The sequence below is a fragment of the Chaetodon trifascialis genome, chromosome 2 (assembly GCF_039877785.1).
Source record: "Chaetodon trifascialis isolate fChaTrf1 chromosome 2, fChaTrf1.hap1, whole genome shotgun sequence".
NCBI classification, from domain to species: Eukaryota; Metazoa; Chordata; class Actinopteri; order Chaetodontiformes; family Chaetodontidae; genus Chaetodon; species Chaetodon trifascialis.
In genome coordinates, this window is record NC_092057.1 from 16,587,658 (window position 1) to 16,603,613 (window position 15,956).

Genomic DNA, 15,956 nt, shown 5'->3' on the forward strand with positions numbered 1-15,956 from the left:
ACATAAATCATCAATGGGAAGCACAAGCCAGAGATAAATACAGTGGAGGTGGAGGTGGTGGGGGTAGTATTTTGATTTTTTAGCTTCCACATCTTTTAAACAGGAGGTGGAGGGAAATATGACTATGGCTGTAATTTCTAATTCTAAACTTTAGCCAGAGTAAATATCTATGTGTGTGATACTATGTGTAATACATTGATAGAACAAATGAATACTTACAATGAAAATAATGCAGGAGAGGAAGAAAACATGCACTGTAGACCACTTGAGAAGGAAGAAAAGAAATGGAACAAAAGGCTGACAGAGATAGACAGATAATACTGGGTAGTTCATACTCTCCCCCTAGTGGACAGAAAGAGGAGAAAGAAAAGAGGAAACGCATTAAGCGACAGAAGCAGGGATCAGGAGAGAGCGCATGGTGGATTGAAAAGGGGGAAGCAGAAAGATAGTGTGTTGAGGGTGGGAAAAGAAAGCTTAAGCAGAGACAAAGGGAATCATAAGATCAACTCTGTGCTTTTCTCTCTTTCTCTGCCTCATTGCCTGCCCTCCCATAGTCATGCTACCAGTGTTTCTCTGATTTCTCCTCCTCATCCCTCACCTCCTGACTGGATTAACTCTCTCTCCAGTCTCTCCCTATGTAATCTCCTCCCCACAAAAAAATGACCTTTGACAAGGTTAGCTGAATATTGAGTTGTTAGATGTCGTGTAGCAACCGGTTTATAAAGTAATTATTATTATTCATGTTTCTTTTTACTTTCCTGCCTTGAATTTCTATCATGAAGTAAGATTTTCTCCCAATAGTCTGCAACACAACACAGCTGCTTGTTGTGTTGGATTAGGAGCAAGTGTGTGTATGCATACAAGATATTTGAATATCTGTGAGTCTGTGTGTGTGTGTGTGTGTGTGTGTATTAATGTGAGTGTGCGTGAGTTCTGTGTTTTCTAATGTTATTTAAAAGCTGTGATTTCAGTGTCGAGCCAAATCAGCCTCGAGCCATTTGTAATAGCCTTTATCCACAGTGGAACATTTGGCTGTGTCTCGAAAATCTGATATTAACAGCCGTCTATCACAGAAACACACAAGAGCTGCGCGCGCACACAAGCACACACACACACACACACACACACACACACACACACACACACACACACACACACACACACACACACACACACACACACACACACACACACACACACACACACACACGCACACACTTAAATTCACACACAGAACAGATGTGTGACAATATGGCGAGACTGCTGAATATTTACTGGGTGTTGTTTCCACGTATACCCCCTCAAGATGTGTACAACAGCATCCAATGATAAATAGCAGTTGATAAACACTAACTAACAAAGACAAACAACAATCAACAAAGACAAACAATGACAGAACAACAATGGATACAGTTTACTGAGGCGGTGTTCCAAAGCTCTGTTAACTCATTAAAAAAACAAAATTTACTCTAGTAGGAAGCAGTGTCTTATGGGAGCAATTTGTTACCTCGGAAAGGAGCAAGGAGACATCCACGGTAACATGGTGAGTGTTGCACATACTGTTTACAGCAAGTATTGTGCACTTTAATTCCACTTTCAATGTAACTTTTGGTTGACAACAATCATCAGAGCAACTTACAACAGCTACTGAGAGGTACATGCCAAAGATGGGTTTCGAGTGGAGTGAGCTGAAAGGCCAGTGCATCTCATACAGGCACTAAAGGGAACCTTTTGTATCTGTATGTGACACTGAGGGGCATGAAAAAGCGCTGGTATGTGACACGCTGGGAATGAGACCAGGCTTGCACGCCTTGCTGACCTATACTTACTGCAGGTGAATTACTTGTGTGTTGTGTTAGCTTGTGTTGTTTGTGGTCACTGACTTAATGCTGGTTAAAGGTAATTAAATTAAATTATAATAGGTAGTACTGGTTCAGTAGAATTTTCTAGCTGAGTGTTTCTCACTCTACTGCTATTATCAACATGTGCTACATGTGCTGAGTTATGCTTGCCTTGGTGGTTTTTCTGTGTTGGGTAGGAATTGGCTCATTCCCCCACCACCTCTTTGGCCATCTTATCCCTCGGACTACGGCCATTGCTGGTTAATGACAGAAACTCAATCTTGAGGTCAATTATGCTCTCCATTTGTAACGTCTGCTTGGGCCTTCTCAGCCCAGAGGATTGCCATTGTTACAATTGGCTTCGTCTAGTGATTTTATGTGTTCTTATTCTGTACTTTCCTACTGCACTTATGTAACCTAATGTATGTCCTTATTCTGTTCAGAACTGTGAGATAGCATGACTGGTGAAAGCCAGATTTGATAACAGAAGGCAGATGACCCTTCTCTTTTCTGTCAGTAAGGTCTGTCACATTAGATACACGCCTAAACAACACTCACACACAGGTTGCTTATCACATCCAAGGACAAGATGTGGACAGTAGTTGGGCTGTCCACGTCTTGGTAACTGGCCAATAACATTCGGTCGAATAAGTCCAACTTCTGTGCGGGGCTGACTCAGCCCATGAAGATACAGTAAATGTGAACTTTTATCAGAGATCTGGGCTCACTCCGACAGAGTTCCTGCGAGAGCTCTGTCATTCTGAGCCCAGTGCTGCTATACTTTACCTGTGAACTCAATAAATACTACAATAATACAGCAGTGAACTGAAGATTTCTCCAGTCTGTTCTTGGGCTTCCAACAAAAGAATTGGGGCTAACACCATGACTGATGTCCATCACCGTACTTGGCATCAAACAACTAAGGCAGGCACTGACAGATAATGCTTGAATTAACTGGATTTGTATGCTGTTAGCAGACAGGGCAGCAAAGTTGGCCACGTCTAACAGTAGCATTGCTGAGACTTGCTTACCTCCTTCAGGAATGCTTGCATCCAGTCCCCTTCAGATTCTAAGTGCCACAGACACATGCAGGGTGACACTTCCAACACTAAGAAGAAACAGAAGTGTGACAAACCTTTGGCTCTTAAAGTGGACACATTTGTCTCTGGGTTTGCCCAGATTAAGGCTCTTCTTCTTAATTTACAGCCTAGTGGCCACTACACTGCTACTGGCAACCACTCCACCTGTCCAGGCTATGTCAGAGGGAGACTTATTTACATGTATTGACTTCAAGGATGCTTATTTCCATGTGCCAGTAGCACACCACCACAGACAGTTCCTTCATTTTACCTTTGAGGGACAAGTGCAGCACTTTCAGGTGCTCCCATTCAGGCTCTTGCTTGCTTGTCCCTTTGTATTCTATCAAGTGCAATGCAGCAGCATTTTCCAAGTAAGGAAATATTTGCAAGCTTCTAGCCTGCAGATATTTCCTTTGATTGGTTGATAAATATTTTGAGCCAGGAGGAGGCAATCTGCAACAGAAAGGCTCTTATGGTCCATGTGACTCAACTACAACAATGAGGGCCTCTCCCTGTCCACAGAGGGTGGACAACATTCTCAGCCTCATCTCTCATTTTCAGAGAGGCACAAGGCTGCCATACAGCCTTGTCCCATGGCTGCTGGGGACATTGACAGCAGCAATGGCAGTCATCCCTCTAGAGCTCTTTTCATTGCGTGTCTTGCAGATCCGGAGAAGCAGTTTGAGCCTTGACTCCAAGAGGTACCAAAGCAGGATGATGGTGGTCTCAAGCCAGTGCCTCCAGTCTCTGGAACCCTGGAGAAACAAAACTTTTCTGTGCTATGCTGTTCCCTTGGGCTCACTTCCTTCTTTCAGGGAGACAGTGTTAACAGATTCCTCCCTCTGCAGCTGAGAGGCTGTGGGAATCACAGGGCAGTCACGGGGACCTGGAGTCCTCTGCAGTGGTTCTGGCATATACAGGTACTGGAGCTGTGTGCAGTACAATTGGACCTCAGGCATATATCTCCTTTTTTGGAAAGGCAACATGTCTTTGTTCAGTTAGACTTCAACTGATTATCATGTGAATTATCAGGTGGTTCAAATGATTCGGGAGAGGTATGGCAGAGTGGAAGTCAAACTATTGGCCTCAGAAATGTTGACACATTGTTCGCTGTGGTTCTCCCTCTCAGACCCAGATTGGCCAGTTTGTCCTGCACCAATGGGGGTACATTTGGATCCTCAACCAGATTGCATTCAGCTACATGTTTGGCCCCTGAAGGCTAGATTCACTACTGCATTCTTCCAATTAGGCTGTGGTACAGACCATACTTAATGCTCAAACATCCTCAACTCATGAGCTATATGCCAACAAATGGAAACACTTTTCCAATTGGTGCAAGGATCAGTAAGTGGACCTCAAGCATTGCTCTGTGCCTGTTTTGCTTACAAGAAGATTCTGTCGGAAAGGACTGCTGAGTTCCATGCCCCTTTATCAAGTTGCTTGGGTCACTCAGATCACATATGTGTCTTTGTTAATAATATGTCACAACCTTGTGCACTTTCACACAATTCCAGGTATTACATAGCATCTCTGGCAATCACCCAGAATTCATGGAACCTCAGATATATTTGTAACTCTGTTCTAGAAACAGGTACATGATGGAATTGTAATAAGCTTCTGTATCTCTCTTTACCAAGAAAGTGAAGCACATTACACCAGTCCTTAAATCACTACGCTGGCTTCCCAGTGTAGTCAAGGGACAGATTTATTTCAAAATTCTTTTACATGTCTATAAAGCACTAAATTGTCTGGGGCCTAAATACATGTCTGATTTCTTGTTAGTTAAGAATGGCACCCAGACCCCTCAAGTCATCTGGGATAGATTTACTCAGTGTTCCCAAGATCAAGACCAAGCAAGGTGAAGAAGCTGTTAGTTTTGATGCTTCCCACCTGGGGAAGTTTCCTGGATCGCTGACGTCTTATAACCTCAGCTCATTTCAATCAAGGCTTAAAACATCATTATTTAACGAAGCTTTCCAAAAAATTAGACACATAATGTATTATTTGGAAGTATTTATTTGCTTGCTTTTATTTCTATTGTCTTTAAAATGCAATTTTAACCTTTCCTTAATGCGTTATTTGTTTAATGTATTTCTATGCCCCTGCAAAGCACTTCACACACAAAGAACTGCCTTGTGTCTGAATGGTGTTATAAAAATAGAAACTTCTTTGCTACTTTGCTTCTTCATCTCATTATCTTTTACTTCTTTATGCTCACAAACCAAAACTGAACTGTGCAACTACAGAGTTTCTTGTTCATAATGAAGAGCTATAATTTTAGTCCTCACTCTGATGTGCTCTCTCTTTGTGCTTTGTCTGAGATACAATCAGTTCTGTCCTTGCAATGTTTTAAACTCCCTAAAAAAGGGGTCTGACAGTCACGATCCTCAAAGAAAAGCTGAGATACAGGCTATGCAGATATTAAATTATCAAGGGTATCTTAAACCGTTTGAATTGGATTTATTAACTTGTATCCCCAATAATGTGTGACACAGCTGTATTTTAGTGGAAAATATAAATATCAGATTGAGATGCTCAGTAGTAACTGACTACTACCAGGACAGGGAACATCCCTACAAGTCACATCCTTATCACATCAGCTTGTCTCCCCATAATATAGGACACTTATTTCAAATGTCCACATCTGGGAAAAAGCACTGCTTCAATTTGTAGAACAAGACACTCCGGCAAATACACAAAAGCGCACACAGAAATTCAGATACATTATGGATCGTTCCCATAACTGTGCTGGCTTGTTATTCAGCTTGCCTTCCCTCTCTCTCTTTGTTCTCACTGATTTCCCTGTGTGTCTAATCAATAAGAGAAAGAACAGAGCTGGGCAGGGCTGATTGTCCTTGTTGTAGCAAGAAAAAAGGAGGTGTTGAATGCATCCAAAATCCAATCACAGGACAGCAAATTGTATGAGCTTTGGTTTACCTGATATGTGACAACTCCAGTGTGCGATAGAAAATTGTGGAAGACAAATGGCACTCTGAATTTCTCTAGAGCTGGCGCTGCTTGTGGTGATCACTGTTCAAAGCATGAAAGGAATGGAAAGAAGGAGAAACATGACAAAAACTTGTTTTTTTTTTTCTGCCAAAACTTGTAATTGATCCCTGTGTCATATCAAGTTGACCCTAAGCATAAAAACACTTGTTCAAAAGCCATCATGCAAGTGAACTGCTATTCTTTAATGGAAGCTCATGCGTGAAGAGAAGCTTTTCCCAAAGGCACAGTTCAAAGAGATTGTGGCTCATTCTAAAGTTTAATGATTTCCAATTACTTTGACACAAACCCGACTTTTTAATCAAAAAACAGCTAGGGGCGGGCTTACTGTCTTTTTCAGAGCTAATTAGGTGGTGTACATTGCCATCCACACCATGCTCCTCCATCTGGCTGATTACTCTGCTCTGAGACTCCTTAAAAATTTGCGTGGGAAGTGGACCTAATTCAGATTACATTGTTGTTTCTACAAGGCATTTGAGGATTGTAACCTCAATTAAAAGCAAATGTGAAGTATACTTCTCTAATGTGAAGGTTCAAGACACTCTGGGTTATTTGTTCAACCTCTGACTTAGGGCCATTGAAGTGTTCAAGATAATGAGGGTGCCATGTGCTTAGAATCACAATTTTTTTCTTTTTACTCTTGATGCCTGTACCCACTGGCTTTTAGTCTATTCAAGAAGAAATGCTCCAAAAATGTTTTTTCATTAAAACGAGAATATTAAGTTAAATTAAAGATATTTTCTGACTTCAATGCCAATGTAAATTGATTGTAAACTTATTCAAAGTTGAGTGAACTGGTGGATGTGTGGTTGAGGGAGGAGAGGAAAATGGAGACCACAGGATGAATAATTTCCACAATTCCTACTTCAAGGGCTTGTGAAATTTTAGAGTCTATAATTGGGTTAAATTGGAAGTACCCCTAGGACCCAGGACCATTAAGTCCTGTTAGTAGTCATGTCATTTAGAAAGCAACTACAAAGAAGCATATAAAAGAACTTAGAATCAGAAAACTGCAGCTGATTATATATTATATAGAAGGTTAGAAAGATGACAAGATATGATGAGCTGGGAGAAATGGCTGACACAAAGGTCAAAAAAGAGCATGGTTATTTTGAAATGTTGTAATTCAGTCTTTTACTTGTTAAGATGGAGAGATGAATAGTAGAAATGGGGGCAAAGGGGGATGCCCTTGATTTTGTCTAAAAAGCATTTCTCTTATGCCCAGTCCACACATGCACATATATTTATCCCTATTAAATTGTGAAAAATAATAGATAAATAAAACTAAAATAAAATAACATAACATAGAATAAAGCAAGACAAAATCTGGTCCACATAAGCACTGCTTTAAAAAAGTCTCTGTCCAAAGGAAAATGCAAAAATACAATTGAACACTGTCAAGAGCATGCCGAGAAGGCACTGTGTCGTGGGAGTGTTAGACTCTGCAGGAGTGAACCTCCGCACTGCATTTTAACACTTTTGTTCCTCAAGATAGTGGAGGAGTAACTGTACATTCATGTGTTAACATGTAAAAAGTCCTGTTACAATGGTTAGAACCAACAATAATTTGGCTATGTTCACTATACACGCATGAAATATTGCTTCACAAGGCAATATTTTTATACTCTTTTGTATATAATGTATATAGTATGTATATTGATTTTATTTTGGGTCTGTTTATTGTCTGTTTTTCTACCTCTCCTTTTTATTCTTGCAGTTGTAACAAGTAAATTTCCGCAGTGTGGGATCAATAAAGTCTTATCTTATCTTATCTTATCTTATACAAACAAAGGAGATAACGGGGCACATTGCATCACAAGCCAAGACCTCAGTTTTTCCTGTTGATGCAAGTTTCTGAATACTTTGACTCTGGAAGGAGTTTTCCAAAAGGTCCATTTTCAGTAGACCTAAAACACAGTTTTTTTTGTGAAAACACGTAGAAAAAGCTGTGTTTAAAAAAATACCCATGTATGTGCGGACTAGGCTTCAGTGTTGAGGATGCAGTGCCCTGCTGGTTATCATTCTTGCTACTGAGCCTACGTTTACATGTAGCAGGGTATTTTGGAAAACAGATATTTTGGCCCCTCTGTTTTCAAAAATACCATTGTGCACACAACATTGTTTTCAAAAATGTTGTCGTTTACATGAACCCGGATAAACACGCAGTTGAGTGCATCATAAGTATGCCAAACCTATGGGTGCGAGTGTAAACATAGGTCGCTCACATGACGTCAAGTATTCAGTCGCACGTTGTGACGTTTTGGAACCTAAAATGCCGTTTAACCCAGTTTACACGCCGACAAATAACCAGCGTTTTCAGAAATCTCCACTTTGGCCGGAGTTTTTAAAAATAATCATTTTCCGTGAAAAAAAAAACTCTGTTTGCGTTTAAACTAGAGGCCAAACTGCATGAAAATGTATGTGTTCTCCCTAAGTGTAAATGGGGTCTTAGTCAGCTGCTGTTTTACACCTGGGACACCAGGTGAGTGCAATTAACAGCAATTACTTGGATACTAAAAAAACCCAGCAGCACTTCTGAGGATTGGGATTGAAAACCACTGGACTACACAATGAAAAGGACAGAACAAATGGATGTAGACAGATCAATTGCCTCCACCAAAGCGGGGTTGACCTCACCATGGGATCTGGTTTAATTTGGGTGGAAACACACTGTAGAGGGGAGGATAGAGAAAAAGAACAAATTCACCTTTGACTCTGAGGGTTTGACCATGTGAAGGGTCTTGAGCGCAAATGATAAGAAAAAAAGCTGCACGAATATAAAATAAAAGCCACAAAAGTGGGGGGGGGGGTCAAACAATTTCCCAGTCTTATAAATTACTCTCGTTGCTCTCTTTGTTGGGTGTTTTCCACATGGGAAAGGGTTATGGATAAAGCAGCTTGGCATAAATGGATTGCAACTTGTATTTCATTCATAACTTACCAGAATTTGTGTGGAAAATGGTGTGTTCTTGCATAAAGATGAATGTTAGATCTGGCTCAACATGTGAGGATTACTGTCCTTACTGTGGTCTCAAGCCCAGTTTTTATCCTACAGTATGCTACCTTTTCTAAATGAAATCCTTTCCCATGCCCCTGAGTCCGGTAAGGCTCAGAGTTCCTCTGCAGTCCTTTTTAACATTCCTGGATGGAAGGATAGATATATGCATAGAAATAGAGTGAAGGATAGGGGGAAGGGGCACAGAGCACAAATCCTTCTCCGATGCCCTTGCCTGTGTTCGGGCTAACTCCCCCTGGAGAGCGCTCTCATGACCCCAGGACTTGGAGAGAGAAGAGGGCACAGAGGGAGGGATAAGAGGATGAAAGAGTGGATAGACACAGGGAGATATTGACTGTGCAGCAGCTTGTTTCTCTCTGCTGTGGAGCCAAGCATCAGATGAAGACCTGAGGTAACCCAATGTCCAGTAGCATCAGTGCGGTGTTGCTGAGTGAGACTCTTGAAAGTTTCTTTGCTCAGTTAATTGGTGATTGATTTTTGTGTCTCTGTCAAAGTCGTGCTTTTCCTGCTTTTGTAGTGGTGCTACAAATGGTGCAGACGCACACCCAGGTCATCTGCTGGATTATGTATGTTGTGGTCAAGGTGACTGCTGTGCTACCACTCCTTTTGATTATATATTTATTCTGCTCCAATCACTATCATTATTTAACCTGCTACCCTGAGACATTGTATCTTTCATTTCAAACTTTTGGTACTGCCTATTCAGCACCTATATTTCCCATGGAGGAGGATCTCTTCTTCAGTGGTCTTCCAAAGAAAACTCTAATCCCCCCCACTTAACTTCTTTGGAAGGTTTTACTTGCCCAGTTGAGCAGTTGTCTTATTGTCCCCTTATCTAATGTCATTCATTGGAGCCTCTTTGAGCCAGTAGCTACTGTGTTAAAGGGCAACAGAGATAAACACGACAGTGTTTCCTGTTTGACCTTTCTCTGTTTCTGAACTTTTGGTGACCTAAACATATGAGATGACTGTCAGTGATATCTGTTGTGAAATGTGAAGGTTGCTGCCTCATAAAGGAAGAGGATCCAGATTGTGTAGACGTGTCATTGCAGACATGCCCTTACTCTAAATTTTATGGGTTTGAATCAAACTGGTTAACATTCCCTAAGTGATGTTTTAAATGCTTTGGAATGACAACTCCTGGAAAGTAGTTACATGTGAAATGAATGTGGATGCATGTTACTCTGTGAATAATACAAAGTGGAAGCAAGTGGAACCAGTACAGATGCTGGAAAGATGCACCTGAACAAATGTAATGTAAAATGCCATATGGAAATGGTTCAAAGAGTGCTGAAACACACAATGTGTAGAGAGGAGAAACCACACAGTTGCACCTTATGGACACAAAGTGGACCTAAACAATGGACTTTGAAACAATGAGACTCAAGTACGCTGGTGAAGGTTTTGACAGTTTATTGCATGTTCTAAGTTTTGTAATAAAGTAGAGGAAATTTGAGCAGAGAGAATCATGGTTCACGACTTCTTTCCTCTGAACATCTTACCTGTTTTTCAGGGGGTTTGAAAGTTATTGAACCTGATCCTTCTTGCTACTGCTGTCCTAATCTTTGAGACCTGTAACATTAACACAGAGGATGGGTACAAAAGAAAGAGCCTTGGGGACTAGAACCTAGATAGAACTAAAATAGGATTTAAATTAAAAGGATGCAGATTACAGCTCCATCAAGGCTGTCTGGCTGCCCGGCTGTCAATCTAGCTTTCTCGCCACTCGTCCGTCTGTTTTGCTGTCCTTAGTTTTTTTTATAGGCTGATTGAAGTTCTTCGCTCTTTACCTCAATCTCTGTCTACACCTTTAGCAGTTTGCTGTCAGTGTTTATTGAGTAATTTCAGGACTCACATCACTCATTTCTCAACCATCACTATTTGTATTTTTTAAACACTGAGACATTCTCACTTTCTTACCTCATCTCAAGTGTATTTCACTGCGACACTCTTTTCTCTCCTCTCTAACCTCGCTCTCTCTCGCAAACTTACTCAAAGATCTAATTTTAGAGGTCCGTAACGATTGACAAACAACAACAAAATAACATTTAATCAATTATTGAACACATCTCTTGTGACCGGGCCAGCATGAACCTGAGGCAGACAAGGCTCAGACAGTTAGTCCATATTTATTTCTGACTCATTTACACATTTACATTAGCTATAGAAATCATGTGCTTGAGAAAAACGAAGCACATTCTGTTTTTGCGATTTAGGAGCTGATAGCAAATTCTCCGCTGTAAAGTTAACGTGCTAACTCAGCAGCAACAACACACAACACTCTGTGTGGGAGTTAATGTCACGTGACAAACATGTCAGCGATAGGGAAATAAGCCACATTAAAACCACATTCATCTGAAAACAGGCTGTGAATGATCTCCAGCCACACTGGAAAAACAGACATTGTTTGAAATAATGTGGTGTACCCCTGTCAATTTTTTTTTTTTGTACTGTCTAGTCAAAACATACATACTGTAAAGCGTTGAGGCAAATGCTGGTTGATACTATTTTGTATCTGTTCATGATGTGGTAAATCTTCTGGAAATGTAGTTGTAGATGTTGATTAATTCATGTACAGATAAAGTAACCAACAGTTGATGCCTGTTTTTTGCTCATTCACAGTCATATCACACAAACCTGAAAAATGACAATCTGTCCCCCATATTTCCAATTATCCATTGTCCAAGAAATACCGTCATCCTTGCATTGGGGAACTTTCCTCGTAATGCTGCATTCACACTGTTGTGGTTTTGTAGTTAAGTGCTGCCTCAGCCACATGTTGTGCTGATAGTGAAAAGCAGTTTTGTTATCACAGTCACTTGCTGGAGTCGCTGCTTCTATCAGTAAACTGTACAAGCAACAACTAAAAAAAAAAATAAAAATAAAAATAAATGGCTTATGTACTCCACAAACATCCACTACCAACTTTTCCAGAGCTACTTCCTCCATTTTCAGTCTGTTTGTTGTTGTTGTTGCTGGCTGCCTAAGTATTGTCAATCTGCGCTTCTTTTTTTTTCATGTTATTTATTCAGTCACTGTCATGAATGCCTCTCAAAGATGTCGAAATGCGTTGCTTTAAAAGATGCAAGGCACAGCACTTTTCTTCCAAAGCGACTGCTTTCTGTCTGCCTCCCAGCCGCTCCCTGTGCATTTTAAAGTGGAAAGTTTGAAAAAAGCAGAATAGTGTGAAGACGGCTTACAGTGGCGATCACACCAGAGGCTTTGAAAAGGCACGGCAGAGCATTCCTGGAGTGTTCTCTGCAAAGCAGACTGCTGAGTGTTTCATTTCTGTGCTACTAGCAGAATCCAGTTTTAGCTCTGTGTGTTGTGCATTCATGTCTCTTTAGCATCAGTCACATCTGCTATCCATGGCAAGGCTGCGGAGGAATTTTCAACAACGCTGATAGAAATTGTCACTTCTATGAGATTATCATATTACACTCTCAACACACTCAAAACACACTCAAAATACATTTGCCCAAATATAACTTGTCTGGTGCTATCTTTCATTTATGCTTTTCAGTCTGTTGCACTGCTCATTTTGTCCTGTAAAATATGAAAAAGCTTATTTAGCTAATAACTGTACTACAAAAGATGCCAATCGACCTGTAAAGTATCTTTGATACAAATTTCCTGACCTGTACTTTATCGTGTAAAGTGTGTACCATCTATCTTGCTTTGTTTCCCTCTTTTCCTCTTGCCCTGGCTCACTGTTAAACTGTAAGATAGATCATTAGCTTTAAATGGACTTCAATCCGCTCATTACATGTCCCATTTACCCTCACTGCATAACGCTCCACTTTTCATAACGAGACTGAAAAAAGGGGGGAGACAGAGGCAGAAAGAAGAAATGCACATGTGGGAAGGTCTAGACAGAATGAGAACGAGAAAGACAAAAGTGTGTACGTGAATAAGAGAGTTAGTCAACAAGAGAGAGCAGAGAGATGAGCACAAAGATATCATGAAAAAGAGAAAGTCTGTTCCAAATGGAAAGGGACTCAAATCATGGGTGAAAAAAAGTGCATCTGAATTTGGAAAAGCTGAGCTGTACTTTCTTCTGATGTTGATGCAAGTTCTACTAGTAATGTGACATATTGATTCATATTGAATATACCTCAATTGAAAACTGAAAAAAACAAACAAAACAAAACAAAAAAAACCATCAGCGCTTCAGCCCGTTGTTTCTTTCCCTGCCATTTAACAGCTAATGACCGACGACAGAGAGGGGGCGAGTTTTTCAAGCATGTGATCGTCTTTTTATCAGTGTTATTTTTCTCTGGTTTTTATTAACCCTGCAGCAGGTGATGCAGTGATGTCAGTACCATGCATTTCAGTGTGTGTGACGGTTTCACTTCATGCGTGTCTCTTCCTGTTGGTGATGTACAGCGCTGTGTGTGGGGGGGTAAGTGGTTGCATGCCATAAATGTGTGTTAAACCTTAAATTCTTTGCGTCTGTGTGTGTTTATGAACTTTAATGGGTGAGTTGTGTTTAATGCGCAGGCGGTGTGGCAGTTTGTGTGCATTTGTTTCATTGTATGTGTGTTGTATGTATGCATGTTCATGCGGATGTATTCTGTGATGGTGTGATATTTGTTTTCTCTATCCATGTGATGTTCAGGCTCGTTTGCGATGACAGGGTCAATTTAGGCAAAACTGATGCATTAAGTCTTTTTTAACAGCAATGATTGTTTTACATCACTCCACAAAGGTTTGTATGCCATTCAATCTGTTAAAGCTGAAAAATAATAAGACAGCCCAAATGGATTAGTTGTGTTTCATTTATCACTGGGGTGCTTCTTTTCCGTCTCTTCACCTGAGGCGTTCACCACAGGTTTCATTGCCTTGCTTATCTGCACTGACCCATCCACTGACCCAATGTTCTCACTCCCTCTTCTCTCTGTATGTTTCCTTCCCCACCTAAGCCCAGGCTTCCCTCTATCCCTTGTCGGTTCCCTTCAACTATCTCCCTCCTGCCCACCCTCCATTGATCCATCAGTATCCACGTGGTGCTATTTCTTCTACTACCCGTTTTGCTTTGCACTCAACCATCCTTTTAGTCGCGCTATGTCCATAAGAAAAGGACCAAATGAGGGACATATGACATAGGCTCAAGCTGGATTCAAACCCAGGATTTTGGTTTGATCACACACCCCTTAGCCTTACTTCCTGTGCCCTCGTTGGACTCTTCGTTAAGCCAGCTACATGCAAGGGAATGTGATTTAAGATAATGTGAATACATGAAATGTAAAAGAATGCCACAGATGAAAGTTTGGTTTAGGCAACGCTAACTAAGACAAACAACCAATTCAACTTGAGCGGGCAATTTACTCAATGCAATAAAATGGCAATAATATTACCTGCAATTGCAGGTTGCAGCTGCAAAGCTTTAACACAGACTGACAATTTACTGACTAAAGAAAATAAAAGCTTAAGAAGGACATTAAGAGACCAGCATTGTATTGCAATTCCTCATATGTAAAAACTGATAATGGTTGGCGTGTCATGTGATGTCATCAGCCTCCCCAACACTTTCTAACTACATCTACTGCTCTGTTTTAAAGCCAGTCAATAAAAACACACAAATAATGCAGCCTTTTTTACGTAGAAACTGTCCTCATAGTTTGGTTCAATATTTTAAACTATTTTAAACTCTTTTCTACATGTCTCAAAAGACAGGAAGTGTTGCTGCTTTGCACACCCAAAATGCATTCATATTTTAACTGAATGCTATTATCTGCTGCTGCTACAACTCAGTCTAACTGCAGGAGCCACTTTGATTGAATCTTTTCTTCTATAAACTAACTCCCATCCCCTCCTCCTGAACTTTCACCCTCCTCTGTTCTCTGTCTTCTTTTTCTTCTGTCTTTTGATTGTCCTCTTCATCACCCCTACCCCAGGCCTGCTTCCCACCTTCCCCACTCTTTCCCTTGGATGGAGCATTCCACACATCTTGGCTTCCACCATGCCTGATCACTTCTTCATCTCCCCCTCTGTTTCTCTCCTCACCTCTGCCTCTTTCTATTCATTTCTCTCTGCTTGCGTCTTCCCCTCTGGCCAAGTCCACTTCAACTAAAAGCTGTTTGATAATACCTGAATGTGGCTGACACTTTAACATGCACCTGAAAGACACCCAAAATTCACTTCAGGAGAGAGGACGATGACATTTAGCTGGTGTGGCCCATCCTAATGAACCAGCAGTGTGAGCAGCTGTTGGAGGCAACATTAGATCAGACTTAGCTGAGGAAATCTGCACTGTGTAAGAGATACTGAGGAGGACCTTCTATCAGTTATCATCTTAAAAAGATCCCGATTCTCTCAGATCGGTTTCAAACAACTAAACAGGCAATAAACTCTTTTCTATGTAGAGATAGTGGGTGAGCACCCTGCACTACATGTGTTTGAGCGCAAGTATCAGTGGACAGCTCCACTTGGCAACAGTGTGACTCACGTACACTGTAGCCAAGAGGGCTTTTGTTCCCCTTGTCAGACCTGTCAGACTGCCAATCACCTGCATACCTTTTTCTGCAGTGAGCTGATTATAAGTAAGAAGCGCGTTGTGCCACAGGACTGGCTAGTTAGCTAACTCAGCAGATTAAACTTTCACATGACACATTTTTCCCTAAATTGTTATTTGTGGTGTTACTGGGATAGTAATTATGCACAGGAACACACACTTCATAAATATTCTACCACAACTAAAATATTAACAAGGGGAACTTGTAAAGTGAACAAAGTGCCAGACTGCTTGTCTGACACACACACACACACACACACACACACACACACACACACACACACACACACACACACACACACACACACACACACACACACACACACACACACACACACACACACACCCATGCATACTCACAAAATAATTACTTACTTTAGGTCCTGGAAGGGTTCTGCCCTCACATGTGATGTCTCTACGGAGTGGCTGAACACCACGCCCTCGTTCCCTGTTGATGAAACAGTGGATGAAAGGAAGGAAAAGAAAACACATCTTTTGTG

At 41.0% G+C, this 15,956-nt stretch overlaps 1 protein-coding gene across 1 annotated transcript in view; it reads right to left on the reverse strand.

Moving 5' to 3' along the window:
- Positions 1–15,956, reverse strand: part of LOC139341106 (zeta-sarcoglycan) — a 325,973-nt gene that overhangs the window by 33,059 nt on the left and 276,958 nt on the right. Inside the window, exon 6 of the mRNA XM_070977442.1 lies at positions 15,832–15,904. Coding sequence (XP_070833543.1) covers positions 15,832–15,904 — 73 coding nt within the window. The remainder of the gene's footprint in view (positions 1–15,831; positions 15,905–15,956) is intronic.